Here is a 26,453-nt window from a genome sequence, read left to right as displayed (position 1 = left end):
GAAAACTTAGCAGTGGCTGCAGCACTGCAAAAGATCAGTTTTCATTTCAATGCCAAAGAAAGGCAATGCCAGTCTACGGCCATACCAACCTGAAGGCGCCCAATCTTATCTGATCTCGGAAGCTAAGCAGGGTTAGGCCTGGTTAGTACTTGGATGGGAGAAAGGCAATGCCAAAGAATGTTCAAACTACTGCACAATTTCATTCATCTCACACACTACCAAAGTGATGCTCAAAATTCCCCAATCTAGGCTTCAACAGCACGTGAACCAAAAACTTCCAGATGTTCAAGCTGGATTTAGAAAAGGCAGAGGAACCAGAGATCAAATTGTGAACATCCGTTGGATCATCGAAAAGGCAAGAGAATTTCAGAAAAACATCTACTTCTGCTTTACTGCCTATGCTAAAGCCTTTGTGTGGATCACAACAAATTGCAGAAAATGGTTAAAGAGATGGGAATACCAGATAACCTTACCTGCCTCCTGAGAAATTTGCATGCTGGTCAAGAAGCAACAGTTAGAACCAGACGTGGAAAAACAGACTGCTTCCATATTGGGAAAGAAGTACATCAAGGCTGTATATTGTCATCCTGCTTGTGTCACCCTGCATAACTTCTATGCAGAGTACTACATGTGAAGTGCCCAGCTGGTGAAGCAGAAGCTGGAATCAAGATTGCCAGGAGAAATATCAATAACTTCAGATATGCAGATGATACCACCCTTATGTCAGAAAGCCAAGAGGAACTAAAGAGCCTCTTCATGAATGTGAAAGAGAGTGAAAAAGCTGGCTTAAAACTCATCATTCAAAAAACAAAGTTAATGGCATCCAGTTCCATCACTTCATGGCAAATAGATGGGATACATTGGAAATAGTGACAGACTTTATTCTCTTGGGCTGTAAATCACTGCAGACAGTGACTGAAGCCATGAAATTATGAAACATTTGGTCCTTGGAAAGGAAGCTATGACAAACCTAGACAGCATATTAAAAACCTGAGACATCACTTTGCTGACAAAAGTCCATATTGTCAAAGCTATGGTTTTTCCAGTAGTCATGTATGGATGTCAGAGTAGACCATAAAGAAGGCTGAGAGCCAAAGAATTGTTGCTTTGGAACAATTGTGCTGGAGAAGACTCTTGAGCCCTCCTTGGACTCCAAGGAAACCCAACCAGTCAATCCTAAAGGGAATCACTCCTGAATATTAATTGGAAAGAGTGATGCTGAAACTGAAGCTCCAATCCTTTCTCCTGATGCGAAGAACCAACTCATTAGAAAAGACCCTGATGTTGGAAAAACTGAGGGCAGGAGAAGTGGGTGACAGAGAATGAGATGGTTGGATAGCATCACCGACTCAGTGAACATGAGTTTGAGCAAACTCTAGGAGACAGTGGAGGACAGAGGAGCCTGGCATGCTGCATCTTATGGGTTTGCAAAGATTCAGACATGAGTAAGTGAAGAGTATCAACAGCTGATCCAGCTCTGCTGATGTATACTATACAACCCTAAATGTTCTAGTTCTCAGAGCCAAAAACCTGAGTTGAGTTGCCCCCACGGATAGTCACATCTCACCCCATTTCCAGAGGTAAGGCCTCTGGATGGAATGAGAGATCGTGTTCCCTGAGAAAGACCCCATGCCACAGCTGGAAGTGCACACTGCAAATCTTCCCACGCCTTCCTAGAGGACCCATGCACTAAAGTGACAGGTCGTCCTGGAGAAGATGTGCGTCACCTCTGTCAGGCAACATGGGGATGCCTTCAAGACTTCCTTACCTTCCTGCAGTCCTCACCTCTAGAAGGCTGGGCACCTCTGGTGGACCTTTAGATCCCTTGTGGTAGGAGCATTACCTCTGCACACTTCTCTGGATACTATCCTTGGGTTGGTGGGGGAAGGATCCATGCTTTATCTGTAAACATTTCAAAGGCACACTCAGGAGGTGCTGGAATCCAGTGGGCAGGGAACAGAAAGAAGTGCATCAGGGGTGGGTGTGTTTTGGGGCTGGGGGGGTGCGGTGAGTACCAGATTCTGGGCCCTGGGAGTGTGGAAGCCCCCAGGAGTACCGATCAAGGAAGCCCTCAGAGGCCAGGACTGAGGCGCAGCCCAGGACTGACAGTGTTCCTTTGCCATCTGAGGGGGATCATCAGCTTCCTTTCCCCCTCTCCAAGGCGCCCTGCGGAGAACAACGTCTCATTTCTTGCAGGGGACAGGGTAGGCCCAACGGTGCTCAGGGTGTCTCCTGAGCCCTGGATCTCGGTGGCGGCTTTTCCTTGGCCTTTCTCGCGGGAAGGTGCAGCCCACCTGGGGTCGGCGCTGCCCTCCCCCGCGCCCCCGCCCTGGGTCTTCAGAGAAGGGGGACTTGGGTACTGCTCGCGGACAAGTGGGTTCAAGACTCTTTGTTTGGGGGTGGGCGGGGGCAGGGGCGGGCTTCCCCCTAGGCCTCCCGGTCGACAAAGGAATGCAGGCTGAGCCTCCAGCCGGGGGCGTCCCTGACGGGCTCTGGGGCGCCAGTGAAGGCGGAGAAGGCTTGTCCCAGGCACCGCGATGCCCGGGAACATGCGCGCGGCCGCCGTGAACCCCCACTTGAGGGTATTTCTTCCAACTCTAGGAACGGAACGTCTCTCACAGTTACGGCAAAGCCTCGGGCAAGAGCTCTACGCCCAAGATGGCCAGCCGGAAGCTGGGTTCTCGCGCCGATGTGGCGAAGCCCCATTCGCCAGCTGGCCGCCCGCGGTCGGGAGCCCAGCCGCCTTCTCGTTCTGCGCATGTGCTCAGCCCCGACCGCACGCAGGCGCAGAGCAGCGCTACATCTATGGTCCGGAAGTTTGATAGAGCGTCTATGTGCCCTCGCATGGACTCTATGGTTCCTACGCGTGAAGATAGGCTGCCTATATAAGATCTGCGCAGGCGTAGGAGCGCCTCTTTCCCGTCGGCACGGTGAGTAGTCGCTGGTTCTGGATGGCTGTCCCCTTACCATTTCTGTCTTCTAGTTTAATACCTATTTTCGAGTTCTTTTCAGAGTTTGTTTCATTTGTTTCATTGTAGCCACCGAAGATCCTGGTGTCGCCATGGGCCGCCGCCCCGCCCGGTGGTGAGTGCTACTCCATGCTTTTTGGCTGTTGGGAAGCGAGAGGGAGAGCCATTTAACCGTTGAAAGCAACAATAGGGTGGGGTCTACCTGGTGCGGCTTTTCTGTCCTGGGGACGAACTCTGTGTATTCCCTGAGACATTCCAGGTCACTTGAGGTCTTCCTCCATTTTGTTGTGGTAGATTGACCCAATTTTCCATACGATGGCCCCAGTGTAGGGGTACAAGCGATGTCTGCCTTGCATCCTGCCCTCTGGACTTGAAAATTCCCCGGCTTAGTTTCCTTTCAGGGCCTCTGTGTACCATTCCCGTCTTATTTCCAAGCGACGTGCGATATGGGCGCCTCGGATGCCAAGGGCAGTCCCGGAAAAGTGGTTTCAGCCGCCTTGGCCCTGCAGGGGGCGCCGGGAGCCCTTCACATGGCTTAGAGGCGAACTTAATGCCACGTGCTCCAAGGTCCATTTAGGTGGATGGCTTGAACTGTGCTATTTTATATTTAAACCGAGAAAGTGTGTTTCAGAATGTGAGCCTTATATGACTTTTAAAACAACAGGATCAAGAATGGTATTTTATTTTTTAATTTCCTGTTATGGTTGACTTGAGTTTTGGCCACATCTTGCTTTAGCGCCCATTTCCAGTAAAGGAGACCAAGCTTGGAGATTAACATGTGTCAAGCTCTCAACGTGCATGTTGTAGAGCTCCTTTATGAACCCTCGCTAACCTGGGCCCTCTTCCCTGCAGTTACCGGTATTGTAAGAACAAGCCGTACCCAAAGTCCCGCTTCTGCCGAGGTGTCCCTGGTAAGTAGGGGCAAAGCTCCCAAACTGGTTTGGGCCCAATGACCTAGTTGCTTATGGGACTTCCACACTAAGCAAGATTGTCTTGTCTTTTTTTTCCAGATGCTAAGATCCGCATCTTCGACTTGGGACGTAAGAAGGCCAAAGTGGATGAGTTCCCACTCTGTGGCCACATGGTGTCAGATGAGTATGAGCAGCTCTCCTCTGAAGGTGAGGCAGGCTTCCTTGTCAATGCTGCCGGTTCCTCATATGTGCCCCTCCCCCCAGCCAAACCTGGAACGCACTGCACTGAAAGGACCAGCTTATTAATCACAAGTGCCCAATCATTAACCTCTTTGCTAAACTCATCCCACCAAGACAGAGAGCCATGGTAAATGCTTCTGTGGCATTTTGTTTTCCTGTAGCCCTGGAGGCTGCCCGTATTTGTGCCAACAAGTACATGGTGAAAAGCTGTGGCAAAGATGGTTTTCACATCCGAGTGCGGCTCCACCCCTTCCATGTCATCCGCATCAACAAGATGTTGTCTTGCGCTGGAGCTGATAGGTGAGCTGGATCCTGAGACCTCTACTTTAGGCTTGATTTTCATCGACCAGGGCAGAGAGGTGGCCCCACAGAAAAGCCAGGCCAAAGGGCTAGCAAGTGGACGTCAGTGGACACTGAACAACTCAGAGTCCCAGAAAGAAGCTCACAAGGCATCATGGCTCTGGGCAACATAGAGCAAGGTGCTTCTGTGGGAATAGCTTCTCCTTGCACCTGGTGACATAACCTGCAAGGAAGCAGGTTGCTGGGGTGGTCATAGGTTGGTTGGCTTTCAGAGGAGCCCAATGGCACCTTGCAGGGACTCTAAGCTAGTCTTTTTCAGTTCTCTGTTCTTTGCAGCCAATTAAGCCGACTGTGCTCTTTTCCCCATGGGGGCCCAGTGTGCAATGGCTGCCAACAGCAGCCTCCTTGGTAGTGTATGCAACTTGTTGCCTGTACAGGTTGCCCTAAGGGACCTTGGAGACAACTCTTCCTAGTGGGCATTCATGACTGTTTGGGCTGTTTCCCAATCTAGACTCCAGACAGGTATGCGCGGTGCCTTTGGAAAGCCTCAGGGCACAGTGGCCAGGGTCCACATTGGCCAGGTCATAATGTCCATTCGCACCAAGCTGCAGAACAAGGAACATGTGATTGAAGCCCTTCGCCGGGCCAAGTTCAAGTTTCCTGGCCGCCAGAAGGTAAGGAGCATTGTAGCCTTAGTCTCCCCTTTCTCTGCCCCTGGCCTCAGGGCCCGTGACTCAGTTGTTTCTGTCTCTCTCTAGATCCACATCTCCAAGAAGTGGGGATTTACCAAGTTCAACGCGGATGAATTTGAGAACATGGTGGCAGAAAAGCGACTCATCCCAGACGGCTGTGGGGTCAAATACATCCCTAATCGTGGTCCCCTGGACAAATGGCGGGCCCTGCACTCATGAGCATCAGCGCTGTCCCCTACTTAATCATGCTTACCAATAAATGCTATTTCCTGTCCATCTGTCTTTGCATTTGGATTCATGGTGGGTGGGGAAGCTCTGGAAGCCCCAAGGGTTGCTGTCATTTCAGAAAGCTGATAAGCTGGCCAGTTTACAGTAAGGCCAGTGAGGTACATGCCTTGACCCCAGGCAGTAGGTTCTGAAGTCCCCCTACCTGTATGTCGAGCACTGAGAAGCACACACCCTGGATGATGGAAAAGGGCTTGTGGTCTAATGTAGGCCTCAGGCTGCTGTGGCCCTGGAGGTGGGGTCATCCAGTTAGCCCTAGAGTTAAATATGTGTCCTGGGTCTAGCTGCCTTTTCCTGTGAATTGTTGAGAAACCTTGTTGCCCTCCCCCATCCTAAGCCTAGCCCACCACCCCTTATAGGACTTCATTCCTGGGACCACCACCCCTGACATCAAGTTGCTATGGCAGAAATGTTTAGTCTCCAAGTTGAGTCTGACTGTTGTGACCTTGGAGGCTGTAGCATGCCAGCCTCCTCTGTCCATGGGATCTCCCAGGCTAGAATACTGGATGGGGTTGCCATGCCCTCCTCCAGGGGATATTCCCACCCCCCACCCCCGCCCAGGGGATCTTCCCAACTCAGGGATGGAACCTAGGTCTCCCGCATTGCAGGCAGATTCTTGACCAGCTGAGCCACCCTTGTACCTCAAGTAGATGTTTCTAGATCACATAATTCACAATACAGTGGCTCTGATGTCCAGATTTTTAATGAGGTCTGCTTTCTGGAAAAGGGAGGTGGGGAAGAGCTCTGTGCTGACAGCACACTAAATGGGGTCATTAGTTAACTTTTGCTGTGTGTCCCCCATGAAGTGAAGTTGCTCAGTCGTGTCCAACTCTTTGCAACCCCATGGACTGTAGCCTACCAGGCTCCTCCATCCATAGGATTTTCCAGACAATACTGGAGTGGGTTATTTCCTTCTCCGGGAGATCTTACCAACCCAGGGATTGAACCCGGGTCTCCCACATTGTAGGCACACGCTTTACCATCTGAGATACCAGGGAAGTCTTTACCCCCATCCGTGCATTCGTTTTGTTGCTCAGTCGTGTCCGACTTTGCGACCCCGTGGACTGTAGCCTACCAGGCTTCTCTGTCCATGGGATTCTCCAGGAAAGAATACTGGAGTGGGTTAACACCACACATTTACAAAGTATCTATAATGGTTACATGATAACTTGTTTCTGTAGATACTTTGTGTACGTCTAGGAGACAGGTTCTATCCCCTGGGCCTGGGAAGATCCCCAAGAGAAGGAAATGGCAACCCACTCCAGTACTACTGCCTGGAAAATCCCATGGACAGAGGAGCCTGGTAGGCTACAGTCCATGGGGTCACAAAGAGTTGGACACGACTGAGCAACTCCACTTTCACTTTCATAGCCTTGGAGACCAGCCTCTTCTAGGCAGTGCTTGACCACACCCTGAGTGGTAGGGGCCAAATTGTGTTGTGGCTCTGAACATGGACTTGACCAGAGGTGTTACGGCATCTGGTTAAGTTACAATGAGTTTGACCACTTGCTGTTGTTTTCTTATGTGTGTGTGTCTGTGTGTAAACTGCTGATCTGTACCCTTGTATTTCCTGGGGTCTTAATACTGTTTCCTAGGAGTCTCGTGTATGTTAAAGATGACCTTTGGGCATGTCTGCTACACACGTGTAATGTCTGTGTCATATGGCTTTCTGTTCTTGGAGTGGATGGTTTTGTCAGGATAAAATCCTTTGATCTGTTGCGATTCCCTTCTCTGAGCCCTGCCCTTGAGCCAAGATCACTTCTACTGAGCCCCCTCACCCCCTACCCCAGCCTTTTGTCCTCATTCTTGACACTACCCGGGGGACAAGTGGCATGGGTCCAGCCCCAGGGCTCCGCTGGCCTTTTCCACCTTCTGATGCCAGGCAGGCACATGCCCGACCAGAGGACACACCCAAAGCGAAGGCACACAGAGGAGTGGCACCAGGGCAGACTGGGAGCAGGGCAGGGCTTTGAGTCCAGAAGACAGGACAGTCCTCATGTTGCGGCAGCAGGTATGCGGTGGCTTCAGGCCACCAGGCCCAGCTGGGGGGCCAGGAGGGGCAGCAGCAGTGACAGAGTGGCCAGGCTGGGCGGCTGGACCCCGTGCACTGCCTGGCTCAGCGCCAGGTCCACCTCCACAGGGTAGTGATCACTGATGTTGAGGGCCTGGGGGCAGGCAGGGGGAGGACAAAGCATCAATCTCAGGCCGAAGAGCTTCCCGGGGAGCCCACTGTGGCCTCTCCACTGCTTTACCTCCTGCTCAGTGAGCCCAAAGCTCTGGGGGAAATTGAAGGCGGCCGCGCCACGCAACAGGCTCTGGAGGTGCTCCCCATGGAGCACAATGCGGTCGTAGGTGCAGTGGGTGCTGGCCCGCACCGTAGTGTCCACGCCGTCGACGATGGCCCAGTGGAAGCTGGCCTGAGTCCGAAGGACTAGGTCGTCCAGGCGCTTTTTGGTCAGCGACGCGCAGTCAGCATTGAAGTCCCCAAGCAGGATCACATCCTGGAGACGCAGGCAGCCATCAGGCCCGGCCACCTGGCTGCCCTGGCCCTCCTCCCTCCCATAGAATCAGCCCAGCCCTACCTTGGTCTGCCAGCGCCCGGAAGCATCCAGAAACACGTCATACAGGGCGTTCAGTTCTGTCTCCACGGCCTTCGGAGTGGTGTGCAGTGGGACCAGCACCAGGCTGGGAAGAACTGCAAGACCCCAGGGCCACAGGGCTCCCAGCCACTCCCGGCCCTCCCCTGCCAGACGACCCAGCCACGCCCCAGCCCTGGCAGAAGCCTCCAGACCCCGCTTCCTGCTCCCCCACAGCGGGACCACCCTTCTACCCCGTCCCCTCACCCTTGCTGTGTAAGGAGAAGCAACACACAAAGGGTTCCCGGGTGAAGAGATCATCCTGGTCATCGTACACATAGGAGTCCTGGACCTCTGCCTCCTGTGACCTGGTGGACCAGTGGCAAGAAGCGGTGGCCCCGTGTCACTGCTCTTGGTCCGCAAGTGCCCATATCAGAGCTGGCACTCAGGGAAGGGGGCCCGCCACCAGCAGCTCTATTTCATGGAAGCACAGCCTGCCAGCCCTTCTTTCTAGAACTTCTTTTAGATTAAGCTAGAATTCACTTACCATAAAGGCACCCTGTCTAACATGCACAGTTCAGTAGCAATGCACAAAGTTCTGCAACCATCACCATAATAAATTTCAGAATATTTTTAGCACGCCAAAGAAACATCACTCATGAGCAGTCTCCGTTCCCCTCCCCTTCAGCCCCTGATCTGTTTTCCATCTCTGCTGAACACGTCATGCGAATGGAATCAAATAATACATAGTATTCTGTGACTGGTTCTCTCCCTTAGCACGTGTGTCCCAGCTTCATCTGGGCTGCAGCCTGGCTGAGACTTTCTCTCTTCTTAGGCTGAATGATACTCCACTGTGTGGAGAGACCACCTTTCATTTACTCGTTCATTGGCTGATGGACACTCAGATCAATTTCCACTTTGAGATGGCTAGGAGCTGGGCTGGTGTATGGGCAGGGCTCTGTTCCCCCATCATTTTGCAGTGAGTTCTAGATATTATATAATTTCATCTATATAGAGGAGCAGGTCTCCATCCCCAACTGCCACCCTTGCCCTCTCAATCCTGACCCCCCCAGGCTGTCCTCCCAGGGATTGAGGGCTGTTTTCAGAAACTGCGTCTGCCCAGGACTCAAGACAGGTCCCCAGGGAGTCTCTTCCCAGGAGCTGCAACCAGTCACTCCCAAAGAGGGGGCCACCCTCACCCCGAGCCCCAGTGGCTTCCACAGAGGGGAGGCATGGGGTGCCCACATCTATGCTTGGGGAAGGAAGGTGTCCTGCTGGAGGGAAACATGGGCACTAAAGCTGTCTGGGGTAGAGGACGGGAAGACCCCAGGATAAAACCTCTGATGAGAAGTAGTATGTGAAGGTGAGGGCCATTCTTGGGTCTACTACACAGCAGCAAGCGTCCAGGCTGCCTCAGTCTCCGTCTGTGCTCACCGGTAGATATACACATACTTCTCCTTGTATTTGCTGCGCCCCAGCAGGAGGCTGCTGTGGGAGGCATAGGGCCCAGAGTCACCAAATCTGCAGGAAAGGGGACCTGAGGTCAGCGACCCTGAGGCTCCGGGCTCTGTTAAGACCCACGGAGCCCTCCTCACCGATTGAGTTCTCGGAGCAACAGAGGAATGGCACTGTCAGAAGAGTCCACCACCTCCTGCAGCACCGTGATGTCACATCGAGCCAGGATCTGCAGGAAACCAGGAAGAGTAGTCCCGCTCAGGGCCAGCTGCCCAGGGAGAAGGGTGGTTTCTCTGGGGACTGGGCAGTAGCGTGGCCATGAGTGTCATAACATGCTGGCTGCAGCCCCAAGAGAGCTGTGAGGCTAGAAAAGCCATGGGAGAAGATGGAATGCCATCGCCATCAACACTGCACCCATTTCACGGAGGAGACTGAGGCCAATGACAGGGAAGGAAGGTGCTGCTCCACATTGCTACACCATGTCTCCTGATGCCCCCCTCTTCTCTGGGACATGCCCCTGGTCAGACAGGGCTAGGGGCTTTGGGTCATGGTCCTCAGATGCCCAGCTTCCCTGCAGGGATGAACTGACCTTTACTAAGGTGTCAAGCACAGGTTCCCTAGCCACCTTGGCAAGTGTCAGCCGCTGCACATTGAAGGCACAGATGCGAAAGGTCTCAGCCCCACTGGCCAGGAGGAGGAGCAGGAGTAGAGCATGGCCATGTATGGGCTTCTGGAACCGTCCAGAGGAATCCAGGTTGCCCCAGGTTCAGGTCCCAGTTGCACACAGTTCTAGTTCCAGAAGGACATGGTAATATGCAACAGAGAAAGTGATGCTCATCCTGCTACCCAGAACCAGTTTCCCTGTGCTGCCACCATTGTACATGTCCTACTTTCTTCCTTGTGGACACCTTCAGACATCAGCATGTATGTCGGAAGCTCTTTTTCAGTCTTGTTCTTTTTCATTGGGATCAAATACACATAGCATCGAGTTTACCATCTGAACCATTTTTAACTGCACAGTTCAGTGGCGTGAAGCACCTTCACCTTGTTGTGCAATCATCCCCACCATTCATCCCCAGAACTTCATCATCTCCCCAAACCGAAACTCTGTCCCCATTAGACAATAACCCTCCTTTCCTCCCCCAGCCCATGGCCCCCACCATCCTTACTTTCTGTCTCTAGGAATCTGGCTCTTCTAGGCACCTCATGCAAGTGGAGTCATACAGTAGCTGTCTGTTTGTAACTGTTTGATTTCACTGACCATACTGTCCTCATTTCATCCACGATGTAGCAGGTCTCAGAATGCTCTTTCAAAATTCTAAATAACATTCCACTGGATGGATGGAGCACATTTTATCTATTCACCTATCCATAGACACTGGGTTGCTTCCAACTTTTGGCTACTGTCAATAATGCTGCTGTAAACATGACTCTACAAATATCTCTTCAAGCTCCTACTTTGAATCCTCTTCATTATGTACCCAGCAGTGAAATTGCTGGATCATGTAGATTCAAGGGACTAGATTTGATAGACAGAGTGCCTGAAGAACTATGGAGGGAGGTTCATAACATTGTACAAGAGACAGTGATCAAAACCATAACCAAGAAAAAGAAATGCAAAAAGGCAAAATACTTGCCTGAGGAGGCCTTACAAATAGCTGAGAAAAGAAGAGAGGCAAAAGGCAAAGTAGAAAAGGAAAGATACACCCACCTGAATGCAGAGTTCCAAAGAATAGCAAGGTGAGATAAGAAAGCCTTCCTCAGTGATCAATGCAAAGAAATAGGGGAAAGAATAGAATGGGAAAGACTAGAGATCTCTTCAAGAAAATTAGAGATACCAAGGGAACATTTCCTGCAAAGATGGACACAATAAAGGACAGAAATGGCATGGACCTAACAGAAGCAGAAGATATTAAGAAGAGGTGGCAAGAATACACAGAAGAACTATACAAAAAAGATCTTAAAGACCCAGATAACCACGATGGTATGATCACTCACCTAGGGCCAGATATCCTGGAGACTGAAGTCAAATGGGCCTTAGGAAGCATCACTACGAACAAAGCTAGTGGAGGTGATGGAATTCCAGGTGAGCTATTTCAAATCCTAAAAGATGATGCTGTGAAAGTGCTGCATTCAAAATGCCAGTAAATTTGGGAAACTCAGCAGTGGCCACAGGACCAGAAAAGGTCGGTTTTCAGTTTTCATTCCAATCCCAAAGAAGGGCAATACCAAAGAATGTGCAGACTACCACACAATTGCACTCATTTGTCATGCTAGCAAGGTCATGCTCAAAATCCTCCAAACTAGGCTTCAACAGTACATGAACTGAGAACTTACATATATACAAGCTGAATTTAGAAAAGGCACAGGAACCAGATATCAAATGGCCAACATTCACTGGGTCAGGAGAATTCCAGAAAATCATCTACTCCTGCGTCATTGACTACACTAAAGCCTGTGACTGTGTGGATCACAACAAACTGTGGAAAATTCTTATTTTGGAGAATTCTTAAAGAGATGGTAATACCTGACCACCTTACCTGCCTGCTGAGAAATCTGTGTGCAGGTCAAGAAGCAACAGTTAGAACCGGACATGGAACAATGGACTGGTTCCAGATTGGGAAAGGAGTACGGCAAGGCTGTATATTGTCACCCTGCTTATTTTACTTATATGCAGAGTACATCATGAGGAACGCTGGGCTGGAAGAAGCACAAGCTGGAATCAAGATTGCCAGGAGAAATATCAATAACCTCAGATATGCAAATGACAACACCCTTAATGGCAGAAAGTGAAGAGGAACTCAAAAGCCTCTTGATGAAAGAGAAAGAGGAGAGTGAAAAGCTGGTTTAAAACTCAGCATTCAAAAAATTAAGATCATGGCATTCGGTTCCATGACTTCATGGCAAATAGATGGGGAAACAATGGAAATGATGACAGACTTTATTTTCTTGGGCTCCAAAATCACTGCAGATGGTGACTGCAGCCATAAAATTCAAAGCCACTTGCTCCTTGGAAGAAAAGCTAAGATCAACCTAGATAGCATGTTAAAAAGCAGAGACATTACTTTGCCAACAAAGGTCAGTCTAGTCAAAGCTATGGTTTTTTTAGTAGTCATGTACAGATGTGAGAGTTGGACCATAAAGAAGGTTAAGCGATGAAGAATTGATGCTTTTGAACTGTGGTGCTGGAGAAGATTCCTGAGAGTCCCTTTGACTGCAATGAGATCAAACCAGTCAATCCTTAAGGAAATCGGTCCTAAATATTCATTGGAAGGACTGATGATGAAGCCAAAACTCCAATACTTTGGCTACCTCATTCAAAGAGCTGACTCATTGGAAAAGACCCTGATGCTGGGAAAGCTTGAAGGCAGGAGAAGGGGACGATAGTGGATGAGATGGTTGGATGGCATCACCGACTCAATGGACATGAGTTTGTTTGAGCAAGCTCTGGGAGATGGTGAAGGACAGGGAAGCCTGGTGTGCTGCAGTCCATAGGATCGCAAGAGTCGAACACGACTGAGCAACAACAACAAAATGGTAATTCTCTATTTTTTTTTTTTTTGAGGAATGTCATACTATTTTTCACAGTGGCTGCCTCATATCCCATTCCCACCAGCAGCGCACCAGGGTTCAACCTTAGAGTTGATTCTACCTTTTCACCACCATCAGCAACCAGGAGGACCATCTTGGTGCACTTCTTTCTCCCCAGCTGCCAGACATGATCTTTAAGACAAACTCCCAGCAGTATAATTGCTGGATTCAAGTCAGCCAGAGTCGTGTCCGACTCTTTTCGACCAAAGCCCACTTCCTGCTGGTGTCACCCTCACACAGCGATGTCAGTCCGTCTACTTCCCTCTGCGGGCTTTTCTCTGTTGCCTCTGTGACCTTCCTCCCTGGGCTCACTTTCTCCCTGGCTGGGCCCCCTGCCTGTTTCTCTCTAGCCACCTGCTAGTTTGGACTCCTCCCCCAGTGCCTATTCTGGGATGCCCTTGGGTCTTTAGGCAGCCCTGGGCAGGCAAGGGCAGGCTTGGAGGCTCTGGGGCCAGGGGCTCCCAGGAGGGCGGAGGGCAAGAACTAGAGTTCCTCCCCTCAGGGTTTCTCTGATAACTCAGCAGGTAAAGAATCTGCTTGCAATGCACGAGACCCTGGTTTGATCCCACGATCGGGAAGATCCACTGGAGAAGGAATAGGCTACCCACTCCAGTATTCTGGCCTGGAGAATTCCATGGACTACCATGGGGTCACAAAGAGTCGGACACGACCGAGCGACTTCACTTTCACTTTGGCCTCAGCCCAAAGCGGGTCCGGTCTCCCAACACCAGCCCTGAGCCCCAGCCCTGGAATTCCCTTCCCGTCTGGCCTTCCCAGGCTAAGGACCATTTTCTCCTTCCCCCTCTGGCCAGAGGGCGCCCATACCTGCGCAGACCGGGTCGTCTCTACACCTTTCCACGTTTCTGTGCTGTGGGCTGATCGCGACAGCCCCCACAGAATCGCAGCGCCGGCCTGGGACAGAGACGAAAGGAGACAGTAGAGGAAGACGCCGCCGACACGCTGACCGCCCCGTCGAGCCCGGTTCGCCGGTCTCACCCTTCCCGGCGGGCAGGCGCGGCCCTGGCTCCGCCTCCGTGGCGGAAGGGAGGGCGGCCCGGAGGCCTGGGAAGCGCTGACCCGGCCGCCCGCCTTCCCGGCAGACTCCTCCTTCCCCGCCCGCGAGGGACCGGGCGCCAGCGGCGGCCAAGGCGGCGGAGGCTCGGAGGCGCGGGGCGTGCCGTGACTCAGAGCCGGCCCTGAGCGCGATCTGGTGGCGAAGAAGCCCGACCTTGAGCGCCTGGCGCACCGAGGGGAGCCCCGCGGCGAACCTGGGCGGCCCCCACCGCCCCAGGACAAGAGCCTTCTCCAAGTCTTCGGGCCGCGCGCTCCTAGGTTCTCTGCATGGCCCCAGGCGAGCGGGCGCTGGAACGCGCCGTGTAGGTGGAGCCCAGGGCAGACCGCGTGGAGAGTCCCCGTGGGGGTCGCTGCTGGGACAACTGGGCGACTCGCGCGGGTTCTGCGGCCCGGCGGTGGGTCCTCACTGGCTGCTTTGTAGTGCGGTCTTCCCCACAACTACCCACTCATGGATTGGGGGTGGTGATGAGGAAAAGGTTTGGGCATTTTTTAATTTTTTGGCTTCCCCACACCTCGCAGGTACTTAGTTCCCAGACCAAGGACAGAACCTGCACCCTTGGCAGTGAGAGCGCCGAGTCCTAACCACTGGACCGCCAGGAAATTGCTGGGGAAATGATTTTTAAATACATGAAGTCATGTATTTAAAATAAATAAATAAAAACTAAAACTATACTGCTTAAGGAGTAGAGGGCTTTCTTTTTGGGTGATGAACATGTCTGGAATTAGTTGGAAATGGCTGATAACATTGTGGATGTATCAATACTAAACGATGTAAAATACTGTTATATGTACTTCCTCAGTTCAGTTCAGTTCAGTCGCTCAGTTGTGTCCGACTCTTTGCGACCCCATGAATCACAGCACACCAGGCCTCCCTGCCCAACACCAACTCCCAGAATTCACTCAAACTCATGTCCACCGACTCGGTGATGCCATCCAGCCATCTCATTCTCCATCGTCCCCTTCTCCTGCCCCCAGTCTTTCCTACTGTATGTTATATGCTGCTATACATTGCATATAACATCACATATGACATTATATTACAAATATACATTCACACAGTGCAATTCTGTAATATGATAATTATATAAAATTGTATGTAGTTTCAGTTCAGTTCAGTAGCTCAGTCCTGTTCAACTCTTTGCAACCCCATGGACCCCATGAACTGCAGCACACCAGGTCTCCCTGTCCATCACCAACTCGCAGAGCTTGGTCAAACTCATGTCCATTGAGTTGGTGATGCCATCTAACCACCTCATCCTCTGTCTTTCTCTTCTCCTGACTTCAATCTTTCCCAGCATCCAGGTCTTTTCCAATGAGTCAGTTCTTCGCATCAGGTGGCCAAAGTATTGGAGTTTCAGCTTCAGCATCAGTCCTTCCAATGAATATTCAGGACTGATTTCTTTTAGGATGGACTGGTTGGGTCTCCTTGCAGTCCAAGGAACTCTCAAGAGTATTCTCCAACATCACAGCTCAAAAGCATCAGTTCTTCGGTGCTCAGCTCTCTTTACAGTCCAATCTCACGTGCATACATGATTACTGGAAAAACCACAACTTTGATTAGATGGATCGTTATTGGCAAAGTAATGTCTCTGCTTTTTAATATGCTATCTAGGTTGGTCATTGCTTTTCTTCCAAGGAGCAAGTGTCTTTTAATTTCATGGCTGCAATCACCATGCGCAGGGATTTTGGAGCCTAAGAAAATAAAATCTGTCACTGTTTCCATTGTTTCCCCATCTATTTGCCATGAAGTGATGGAACCAGATGCCATGATTTGAGTATTTTGAATGATGAGTTTTAAGCCAGCTTTTTCACTCTCTTCTTTCACCTTTATCAAAATGTTCTTTATTTCTTCTTTGCTTTTTGCCATTAGTGTGGTGTCATCTGCATATCTCAGGTTATTGATGTTTCTCCTGGCAATCTTGATTCCAGGTTGTGCTTCATCCAGCCTGGTATCTCACATGATGTACTCTGCATATAAGTTAAATAAACAGGGTGACAATATACAGCCTTGACGTACTCCTTTCCCAATCTGGAACCAGTCCATTGTTCCATGTCTGTTTCTAACTGTTGCTTCTTGACGTGCATACATATTTCTCAGGAGGCAGGTCAGGTGGTCTGGAATTCCCATCTCTTGAAGAATTTTCCACAGTTTGTTGTTGTGATTCACACAGTCAAAGGCTTTGGCGTAGTCAACAAAGCAGATGTTTTTCTGAAACTCTCTTGCTTTTTGTATGATTCATCAGATAGATATTTGATCTCTGGTTCCTCTACCTTTTCTAAATCCTGCTTAAACATCTGGAAGTTCTCAGTTCATGTACTGTTGAAGTCTCACTTGGAGAATTTTGAGCATTACTTTGCTAGCATGTAAGATGAGTGCAATTGTGCGGTAGTTTGAACATTCTTTGCCATAGCCTTTCTTTTGGACTGGAATGAAAACTGATCTTTTCCAGTCCTGTGGCCACTGCTGAGTTTTCCAAATTTGCTGGCATATTGAGTGCAGCACTTTCACAGCATCGAAAATAGCTCACCTGGAAAGCTTTGTTCATAGTGATGCTTCCTAAGGCCCACTTGACTTCAGGATATCTGGCTCTAGGTGGTTATCTGGGTCATTAAGATCCTTTTTGTATAGTTCTTCTGTGTATTCTTGCCACCTCTTCTTAATATCTTCTGCTTCTGTTAGGTCCATACCATTTCTGTCCTTTATTGTGCCCATCTTTGCAGGAAATGTTCCCTTGGTAACTTTAGTTTTCTTGAAGGGATCTCTAGTCTTTCCCATTCTATTGTTTTCCTCTATTCCTTTGCATTGATCACTTAGGAAGGCTTTCTTATCTCACCTTGCTATTCTTTGGAACTCTGCATTCAGGTGGGTATATCTTTCCTTTTCTACTTTGCCTTTTGCCTCTCTTCTTTTCTCAGTTATTTGTAAGGCCTCCTCAGACAAGTATTTTGCCTTTTTGCATTTCTTTTTCTTGGGGATGGTCTTAATCCCTGCCTCCTGTACAATGTTATGAACCTCCCTCCATAGTTCTTCAGGCATTCTATCAGATCTAATCCCTTGAATCTATTGTCACTTCCACTGTACAATTGTAAGGGATTTGATTTAGGTCCTACCTGATTGGTCTACTGGTTTTCCCTACTTTCTTCAATTTAAGTCTGAATTTTGCAGTGTATGTAGGTAATGATGTAAAATTACATAGTGTAATAACATTACATATGGTACATTCATAAAATAATCTAGATAATAAAAATGCTATAAAGTAGTTAATTCCATGTTAGATGAAAGTAATGAAAACAAAGGGGAAAAAACTAAAAGGGCTCCGCCAACCCCGACCTTGAGTTGCGTCAGGTAAACGTGCCGGGCAGCACGTTACTCATGTAGACTCTTCCAAGGACGGACAAAGTAGACAAAAGGGAAGTGGACTCGGAAGTGGGGGCGGGGCTCGAGCCCCTTCTGTGCCGGGGCGTGGCGGGGCCAAGCCGCCCAGTGAGCCTGTCATCGCTGCCATAGAGCAGCCTGAGCGCGTTTTGCGACAGTCGGCGGCCGAGCCCGGCGCCACCGCAGTCTCGCTTTCTGGCTGGTCCGCGGAGCTCGGGGCTACCGCCGCCATCAGCCTTGGGTCCTGAGTGCGCTCCGGGTTTCTTGGTTCCGGGACGGCTAGTGGGTGGCGCGAGAGCGAGGCCGGGGCCGGGCCCAGTTCAGGCCCGACCCGCGAGGTGACCTTGGTCGAGTGCCCTGTCGCGCCGAGCTGCGGCGCCCGTCCGTGGGCCTGTTAGTGACACGGCTCCCGAGCGGTTGAGGACGTACACCTAGAGCGGCCCCTATAAGCTTGCCCCAGGGCAAGGGGAGCTCCGGGCCGCTGGGGGCTGTGGCGGAAGCTGGGTCGCGGGGGAGATGCCCCTCCACGTGAAATGGCCGTTCCCTGCGGTGCCGCCGCTCACTTGGACCCTGGCCAGCAGCGTCGTCATGGGCCTGGTGGGCACCTACAGCTGCTTCTGGACCAGTGAGTGGGCCCACAGCCGAGGCAGGGTCAGCCGCGTGGCTCCACGCCCAGCCAGAGTTGGGGTTCGGGGCGCTGGCAGGGGCTGGCTTGGTAGGGGGAGCCCTGGGCCCCTGGGGAAAGGAAGCCAAGATCCCTACCCTGCCCGTCTCCCCTCAGAGTGCATGAACCACCTCACCGTCCACAACAAGGAGGTGCTGTACGATCTCATCGAGAACCGAGGCCCAGCCACACCCCTCATCACGGTCTCCAATCACCACTCGTGCATGGATGACCCTCATCTCTGGGGTACATGGGCCAGCGTGCTCGGCTTGGGGAGGCAAGGAGGGAACCTGGGTCAGGGCCAGACAAGCAGAACAAACTCCTCACAGGGCTCTTTGCCCAGCCCTGACACTCCTGTTTCTGGGGTGTCCTGCCCCAGGGATGAAAGTTTGATTTGTGGCCCCTTCAGCATTCTCCTAGGCAGTGTGATTTGTAGAGGGCCTCTGGAATTTGGAGGAAGTGAGGAGATAACCACAAGACAAGGTCTGACGGTACTTTGCTCTAAGCTATCAGGCCTGCGGGACCCTCCATTCTCTAAACTGTTGACGGCTCCGAAGAGCCTTGGGAATAAATCTGAGGAGCACAGGATGTCCTGTCAAGGAAGCTCTGGGCTAGGGGCTGGAAGACCTGTGTCCTGGTTCTGGCTTTGCCCCTGGCTGGGTTTGTAACCTTCGACCAGCCTCACTGGGGAGTCTAGAAGTTCTGCTGTGCTGATTTCACAGGGAGTTGCTTGGCTCCAATAACCCAGGTGTCTGGCTACAGGGGTGTCCAGAGCTCCCACTGCTGGACGAGGACAGGGAGCTCATGGGGAGCCATGTGGTCAATTCAGTCTTTCAAAACACACACTTGCTGCTGGGCAGAAGATGGCCTGTAGGGTGCCAGAGGCAGATCCCAGGGACCAGGAGGAAGGTTTTAGTGCCATCCAGTCACCTGGACCAGGGTGGTGACAGTGACAATGCAGGAATAGTTAGAAGGATCTACTGTGCGCATGCTTAGTCGCTTCAGTCTTGTCTGACTCTTTGTGACCCCGTGGACTGCAGCGCACCAGGCTCTTCTGTCCATGGGATTCTCTAGGCAAGAATACTGGAGTGGGTTGTCATGGCCTCTTCCAGGGGATCTTCCCCACCCAGGGATCGAACCCCCATCTCCTACATTGCAAGTGGATTCTTTAACATTGAGTCAGCAGGGATGGGCAGCATTAGCATATATCAGGGAGGTAGGCAGACCGGATGTGGTGACTACTAAGATATAGGGGGTGGGAACCAGGGAGAACTTGGGGGTCCAGCCGAAGGGTCTGGAAGATAGCTCTTTGGGCCATAGGGAAATGTCCTTGTCCCTCATTCCCTGAAACAGGGTGACAGAAAGTGGTGCCCCCCTAGGTACAACGTCAGTTGGGGCATGCAGCCTTCTCCTCTCCTCCAGGGATCCTGAAACTCCGTCACATCTGGAACCTGAAGTTGATGCGTTGGTGAGGAGGAATGGACCCCCACAGTGGGCCCAGCAGGCCTTACCTGTCTGCCCAGATTGGCCCTCCTCCTGGCCTGCTCAGGAGGTGGCCTCCAGCAGTCCAGACAGGGCCTGGGGTGGGACCCCACTGGCTCTCCTGTGCCTCCATTCTGCATTGCCAATGCCATCAGGCAGCATGCTGGTGGGGGCGGGGGTGGCAGGGTGCAGGGGAAGCTGGGGTGACTGCATCCGTCCCCACTCCAGGACCCCCACAGCTGCAGACATCTGCTTCACCAAGGAGCTGCACTCACACTTCTTCAGCTTGGGCAAGTGTGTGCCCGTGTGTCGAGGTGAGCTGCTCCTCTGCGAGGGGCTGTTGGGCTGCTGGGTGCCCAGGACGCTTCCCTGGCCCTTCTGGAGGTAGGGAGACTGATGGCAGTGTCTCTGGTTCAGCCGCACTGGGAGTTGAGGGACTCCGGTGGGACAGGCCACCTGGGTGCCAGGGGTAGCTGCCTCACTAGAATGAGGCCCACTTCCATCATCTGGGAGGAGGGAGCAGTAGTTTCTTGGAGAGCACCGATTTCCGTGTGAGTGCCAGAGGACTGGGTGCCCTGGGGCTCTGGCATTGGAGGTCAAGGGGACATTATCCACAGTTGCTTCTCGGGAGGCCATTGCTAAGAGATGCACTGATGGCCGCGCGCGTGGTGTCATCAGTCAGCGATGGTGGTGGAATGTGCCGGAGGCTGTGAGTTTGGGAAAACAGGCTTCTGTGTCTAGCTGTGCTACATGGAGTGATTACTCCGCACCTCTTGAGAGCTTCAGAAGGTCAGGGCCATTCGGATCCCCCTTCTCCAGAAAAAGGGGCTTGGAGAGAGAAAGCTGCGGGGCCAAGGTCACAGGGCAAGAGGTGGCCAAGCCCGGATTCAAATCCAGCTTGCTTGTTCCTCTGGGGAAGTGGAATTTTTCCCTGCAGAGTATGAAAGGCAAGGCCTCCTAGACCCAAGAAGCATGTAGCAAACCTTCCAGGGTATGTGAGCAAAGCAGAAAGCGTAGGTTGCAGGCTGCCTGTGAAGCTTCTAGAACAGTCTTGCTAAGAATTTGATGTGCTTTTGTGTGTGGTTAAGAGAGAACCCCCGGGCTGCAGTGTACCTGTTGGACAGAATCGGGGTCGAGTGGAGGCCAGGAGCCTGATTAGGGGCTGTCATGGTTCCTCTGGCGACAGGGCCTCTGGGGGTCACCACAGAGAGCTGGGGACCACGTGCTTTGGGCTGTGCTTTGGAGGTGGAGTTGCCAGGACTTGTTGATAGATTGGTCGTGGGCGGGGGGGTGGTGGTGAGGAGAAGAAAATTCGATGATGACACTAGGTGATGGCTGGTGCCAGGGAGCTGCTGGGAGGATGGGACCTTAGACTAGCAGCAGGGCGTTGAGAGACCCTGTCACCTGAGGAGGGAGCAATTCAGAGACAGTGTGATGTGCCATCTGGAACTCTAAAAGATCCTGGGAACTCTGGTGCAAACAAAGTCAGCCACACAGAAATGAGAGCGTAGAGGGGGAGAGAAGGGACCAGGACAGCCCCTTACCACAGTGGAGACACAAGCCCCCAGCGCAGCAGGGAGCGAAACAGGGCTCCTGGCTATTGTGGAAGCTTCCTGTGACCCTGGAGAAGCCACTTCCCTGGACTGACAGCCACTGGAGCTGCGGGAGAGGTGGGGAGGGGCCCAGCAAGGGGGGGGCCACTCCTCCCAGAGGTTGGAGTGTCAGGAGGAAGTAACCAGGGGGCGTTCGAGGTCAGGGGAAACCTTATTGCTAGTAGTGGAAATGGTGATGATGGTTTAGCTCAATCGGAAAAGAATCTGCCAGCGATGCAGGAAATCCGGGTTCAATCCCTGGGTCGAGAAGAGCCTCTGGAGAAGGAAATGGCAACCCACTCCAGTATTCTTGCCCGGAGAATCCCATGGACAGAGGAGCTTGGTGGGCTACAACCCATGGGGTCACAAGAGTCAGACATGACTTGGCGACTAAACCATCACCATCCAATGAAAAGTTGCAGTGCCCACCCCTCAGGTCTGCAGACTTACTTACTCCCCAGAGAACCCTGCCTGGAACACTCTCTTTTTGCTGCATTTGGAGGCAACTTCATCTCCCCAAAACACAAGCAGAGGCCCCAGTGTCATGGCAGTTGACCGTGGTATCCATCACGCACTGCTCTGAGTAATCCTGATGCTGCTCGCGTACTCTGTCTTGAGTCTCAGTCCCTCCTTTCTGTGACCTCAGAGGCCTTCCGTATCCACTTCTAGCCTCGTTCTTCTTTTTGACCTGTATCTACATTTTAGGGTACAATAAAAGCAAGTGCAGTCTTAATCCTAAGCACCTTCTGGTGAGAGAATGCGGGAAGGGACAAGCTGTCAAATGCATTGGTCATGCAGTAAAGGCCTAACAATTGAAGCAAAGGAAGTACCCAGTATACTTTGCTTCTGTGTTCCAGAAAATTTCCTTCCCACCTCGTGCTAGGACGTGAAGTATCAAAGTGATCTTGCACAAGCCATGCAAGTGAGTAGAAATAGCATTTGTAAAAGCTAAACATCCTGAAGCGTTGCTCCTTAAGCATAGAATTTTTAATTTATTTATTTTAATTGGAGGCTATTTACATTATTGTATTGATTTTGCCATACATTGACATGAATCTGGTGTACTGGGATTAACCAGAGGGATGGGATGGGGAAGGAGGTGGGAGGGGGGTTCAAGATGGGGAACTTATGTACACCCGGGGCAGATTCATGTCAAGCATAGAATTTTAAAATTTCGATCACGAGCTGGAAGGCTGGTTCGCACCAGTGGGTTTTTGTCAAGCAGGAGCCTGTGCCTCTGAAGCCCAGCCCTAGCAGGTCATGTGATCCCAAGTAGGAAACCCGCAGCTCTCACTCACAACACCCAGAGAAACTGCAGTGGGTTACTGCTCCCCAGCTCCAGCCCCTGAGGGAGCTGCTGAGCCGTTTCCATGTGGATCGGGTTGAGACCGTTGGATCCCTATCTAGCACCTTCCAAAGCCTTGGCCTTGCAGAGAACAGGTTGGAAGTCCATTTCTTAGGGCATCGACCCAGGTAGTCCTACCGTCCATCTGTCCGTGTCTCCCTCTTTGTTTTATTTTTCTTGGTCATGCCACAGGGCAAGCAAGATCTCACTTTCCTGACCAGGAATGCCCCCGTACCCCCTGCAGTGGAGGTATGGCGTCTCAGCCACTGGGCCGCCAGGGAAGCCCCACTCTCCCCCTTTGTGCTGTGGCTCTCTACTCCTCACTTGACAAGATAAGGGTATTTACCCCGCTTTTTCAGCCTCCCTCTTTCTCGGTCTCTGTCCACTCTCTGGACAAACTTGACAAGCAAGGTTTTTACTGCATGTGGGCACAGATTGTCCCCATGTGACTCCCAAGTCGAGAGCCAGCAGTCGTGTCTGGGTTATTGCTGACCACTGGGACACTTGGGGCCAGTGTCACAGTCTCGGGGCATCTCTGAGGCAGTGTTACCAGCATCAGGGATGGCTCAGCCACAGCGTTTTCTGTGTAGCAGATTTGACTTTTCCTCAACTTTCAGTGACACTGTGAATCAAAGTCAGTCGCGTCCGACTCTTTGCGACCCCATGGACTATACAGTCCGTGGAATTCTCCCGTCCAGAATCCCGGAGTGGGTAAGCCGTTCCCTTCTCCAGGGGATCTTCCCAGCCCAGGGATCGAACCGAGGTCTCCCACATTGCAGGCAGATTCTTTACAAAGGGCGACTCGAGTTTTCAAGGGGCGCCCTTCGAGGAAGGGCCAGCAGGAGGGAGGGACAGCAGAGGCTGAGGACTCAGGCGGGGCTCAGAGGCCCCTGAGGGGTGCCTGTGGGAACTGGCCTGGAGGAGACCCTGGGCAAAGGCTTGCTGTGCAGAACCTGGGGCCCCAGTGAGACTGGAGATCACAAATAGCCTTGCTTTGCTCCCGCAGCTCCTTCTGGGCCAGCAGCAGCCACTGCGAGTCTTGCCCCCAGACTAGTCTTAAGGCTCCGAGAGCCCAACTGGGGAAGCGGGGGCAGGGAGGACAGTAATCGGTTTGGTAATCAGAGAGGGCACACACTGCAGGTGTCCAACCGCAGCTGGAGTTGCTCAGGGGACGCAGCTGTGCTGGGACTGACAGGCAGAAGGCGGGGTCATAGATGGGTTGTAAGGAAGTAAGGGAAGTTGCTCAGTCATGGCCGACTCTTTGCGATCCCATGGACCATAGCCCACCAGGCTCCTCCATCCATGGAATTTTCCAGGCAAGAGTACTGGAGTAGGTTGCCATTTCCTGCTCCAGGGGATCTTCCCGACTCCGGGATCTTTACAACCCAGGGATTGAACCCAGGTCTCCCACGTTGCAGGCAGACGCTTTACAATCTGAGGTGTTCTTCTGGACCAGGCCCTGGGGGTGAGGTGGAGGAGGGAGGTCCAGGGACAACCAAGACTGATGGAGGAGACTTTCTCATTGGCAGGAGACGGCGTCTACCAGAAGGGAATGGATTTCATTTTGGAGAAACTCAACCACGGGGACTGGGTGCACATCTTCCCAGAAGGTCAGTGGCGCTGGCAGGGTTGCAACCCGCTCGAGGATCTGGATGGGACTGCCCCCTACCCCCTCCCAGTGGCCCCTAAGCTGCAACTCCATCCTCTCTTTCGACAGGGAAAGTGAACATGAGCTCCGAGTTCCTCCGCTTCAAGTGGGGTAAGAGCCACTGGCCCTTTCTGGCTGGGTGGGGCCCAGGCACGTGGGGCGGATGACCATGATCATTGCCACAGAAGGGGGACGGGCCCAGACCAAGGCCTGCCTGGAAGAGGAGCTGGCCCAGGGAAGCCGCTTTGAACGGGATTGGAGGGAGGGCAGGAGTGGCCCTGTCCACAGGCTGGCACCAAAACACCGCTCATACCAATGTTTCTGCCTCTCCACCCGGGCAGGAATAGGTCGCCTGATCGCCGAATGTCATCTCAATCCGATCATCCTGCCCCTGTGGCATGTTGGTGAGCCTCCCTCTCGGGCCACTGCTGCAGCCCAGGGAGAGGGGCTTTGCACGGTGGTCTTGTGGGGTGGGTCTCCTCTGCGTGGTCGAGGCAGAGTGCCCGGACTGCCCTGCTCCACCCCCCACGCCTGCATCCTAGCTCTCTGTCTGCTGTGCTGCAGGAATGAACGACGTCCTTCCTAACAGCCCACCCTACTTCCCCCGATTTGGGCAGGTAGGTAGGGCCACGGATCATGTCTATCTGTCTTTCTGTCTGCCCTCTGCCCTATGACTCCCAAGCATTACCACTGAACCCAGATTCAGGAGGGGCTGGGCTTGCAGCAGAGGGAACAGAGTGAAGCAGAGATGAGGGGTGGCGGTTTCCTGGCACCGCAGCCAGGGCAGGATAGGGACGACTTGGGCATGGACCCCAGGATTGGCAGGGCCCTTGGATGTCACTGAGCCCGACTGCCCCGTTTTAAAGCAGGAGGGTGGACCCAAGAGGTTTCTCAGCATCTTAGCACTAGGGTTGTGGGCACCACCCTCCCACTCCTGTCAACCCACTGGTGGCTCGTCTCCCCACAGAAAATCACCGTGCTGATTGGCAAGCCCTTCAGCGCCCGGCCTGTGCTCGAACGGCTGCGGGCAGAGAACAAGTCAGCGGTGAGTTTCTCCCTGGGGCTGTCCTCACCTGTCCCAGTGCCCTCAGCTTCCCCAGGCACCCTGGACAAAGCTCCCTGAGGACTGCGTGGCAGCCCCAGTCCTTCGCCCTCAGGTGGAGATGCGCAAAGCCCTGACAGACTTCATCCAAGAGGAATTCCAGCGCCTGAAGAGCCAGGCGGAGCAGCTCCACAACCACCTGCAAGCCAGATAGGTGCCATCCCGCCTCGACCCAGGTCTAGCTGCCTTTTGGACTGGGAGGGGGGGCAAGGCCTGGGCCAGACACAGCTCTGGGACCCCTCCCAGCTCTCTCAGTGCCACCTTTGGGTGCTGGGCTGGGGGATGAACTGATGCTCGGAGCTTAGATATGGTCCCTTTGACTGGTGTATAACCCTTCCGGGGTTCCCCCTCCAAGTGGGCGAGCATTGCAGCACCTCTGGTTCTGCCACTGAAAGAAGGCTCTCAGCTGCTCCTCGCACTTGGCCACACAGGGAGGAAAGAGCTTTAGGCGGGGGCCTCCCTGCTTGCTCTCCTGCAAGCCATTTGCTCCCAGAGCTGGGGACTGGAAGGAGGGCCTGATCCGGCTGGGGACTGGAAGGAGTCCACTGCTTCCTCAGGGATAGCCATCAGCCATGTCTTTCTTCTGCCTGTACTCCCTGCAGGCATGGGAGCCTCGGGCAGGGCCCAGCCCTGGGCTGCAGGTGGAAGAGCTGCCCTTTTCTATAAGGGGAGCCTGGTCCAACGGGGCTCAAGACCCGGCCCCTTGCTGGGGCCCACTGTTCTTTCTGCCTCCCTGGCATCACTTGAATCCCCCGGTTGTTTTATAAACTATTAATAAAGGATTTGTGTTGTGCTCTTTTACCTCTGGCCTCTCTGTACGGGTGGGGCTGGGAGGTGACCCTCTGGACCAGAAGGCTGGCCTCTGAGAGCTCTGGGCACATCAACAGCACTTGATCGGATGGGCTCTCTGTGGGCACCAGCCACTGAAGACTTCCATCCTTGTCTGCAATCCCCATGCAGCCTGACAACAGTAGGGCTTCATCTCATTCTGCAAATGGTGCAGCGTGAGGTTAGTGGACTTGATTCAGAACCTAAAGTTTGCAAGGTGGGGAGAAGCAAGTAGCAATTCAGTCCTTGGGCTGGTTCCCAAGGCAGAGGTGGTCTCTGAAGCTCCCAGTGAGCCACCGTGAACTACATGTGCTGTGATGGGA

At 52.6% G+C, this 26,453-nt stretch overlaps 3 protein-coding genes and 1 non-coding gene across 7 annotated transcripts; 3 read left to right on the top strand and 1 right to left on the bottom strand.

The window, feature by feature from the left end:
- The first annotated feature begins 3,041 nt into the window (after positions 1-3,041).
- On the top strand, positions 3,042-5,386 carry RPL10 (ribosomal protein L10). The gene is made up of 6 exons (XM_055438603.2): positions 3,042-3,084; positions 3,822-3,880; positions 3,980-4,087; positions 4,282-4,420; positions 4,932-5,094; positions 5,179-5,386. The coding sequence occupies exons 1-6, from the start codon at positions 3,062-3,064 to the stop codon at positions 5,329-5,331; spliced, it is 645 nt and encodes a 214-aa protein (XP_055294578.2). The 5' UTR covers positions 3,042-3,061; the 3' UTR covers positions 5,332-5,386.
- Positions 4,751-4,885, top strand: LOC129535323 (small nucleolar RNA SNORA70). The gene has a single exon (XR_008681597.1). It is a non-coding gene; the product is annotated as a small nucleolar RNA SNORA70 (small nucleolar RNA).
- Positions 5,387-6,082: 696 nt separating the features above from the next.
- Positions 6,083-17,701, bottom strand: DNASE1L1 (deoxyribonuclease 1 like 1). The gene is made up of 8 exons (XM_055437694.2): positions 17,515-17,701; positions 13,845-14,443; positions 9,569-9,657; positions 9,408-9,494; positions 8,241-8,341; positions 7,980-8,092; positions 7,650-7,898; positions 6,083-7,562 (listed from the first exon to the last, which is right to left on the bottom strand). Exons 1-8 carry the CDS (start codon positions 17,699-17,701, stop codon positions 7,422-7,424), a joined length of 1,566 nt encoding a protein of 521 aa, XP_055293669.2. The 3' UTR covers positions 6,083-7,421.
- Positions 17,608-26,115, top strand: TAFAZZIN (tafazzin, phospholipid-lysophospholipid transacylase). Of its 4 annotated transcripts, XM_055393428.2 has the most exons (10): positions 17,615-18,094; positions 18,251-18,379; positions 19,556-19,601; positions 19,844-19,929; positions 24,082-24,162; positions 24,270-24,311; positions 24,542-24,604; positions 24,765-24,817; positions 25,168-25,245; positions 25,358-26,115. In XM_055393428.2, the coding sequence occupies exons 1-10, from the start codon at positions 17,986-17,988 to the stop codon at positions 25,454-25,456; spliced, it is 786 nt and encodes a 261-aa protein (XP_055249403.1). In that variant the 5' UTR covers positions 17,615-17,985; the 3' UTR covers positions 25,457-26,115. The 4 variants fall into 4 exon arrangements, with proteins under 4 accessions (XP_055249404.1, XP_055249405.1, XP_055249402.1 ...); XM_055393430.2 differs by lacking the exon at positions 24,765-24,817 and having other exon boundaries at positions 17,609-18,094; positions 19,513-19,601; XM_055393427.2 differs by lacking the exon at positions 24,765-24,817 and having other exon boundaries at positions 17,613-18,094.
- Positions 26,116-26,453: the final 338 nt, after the last annotated feature.

The sequence above is a fragment of the Moschus berezovskii genome, chromosome X, assembly GCF_049115385.1.
Source record: "Moschus berezovskii isolate FMDL1 chromosome X, NW_MosBer_1.0, whole genome shotgun sequence".
Taxonomy (NCBI): domain Eukaryota; kingdom Metazoa; phylum Chordata; class Mammalia; order Artiodactyla; family Moschidae; genus Moschus; species Moschus berezovskii.
This window is presented reverse-complemented; position numbering and strand designations above follow the sequence as displayed.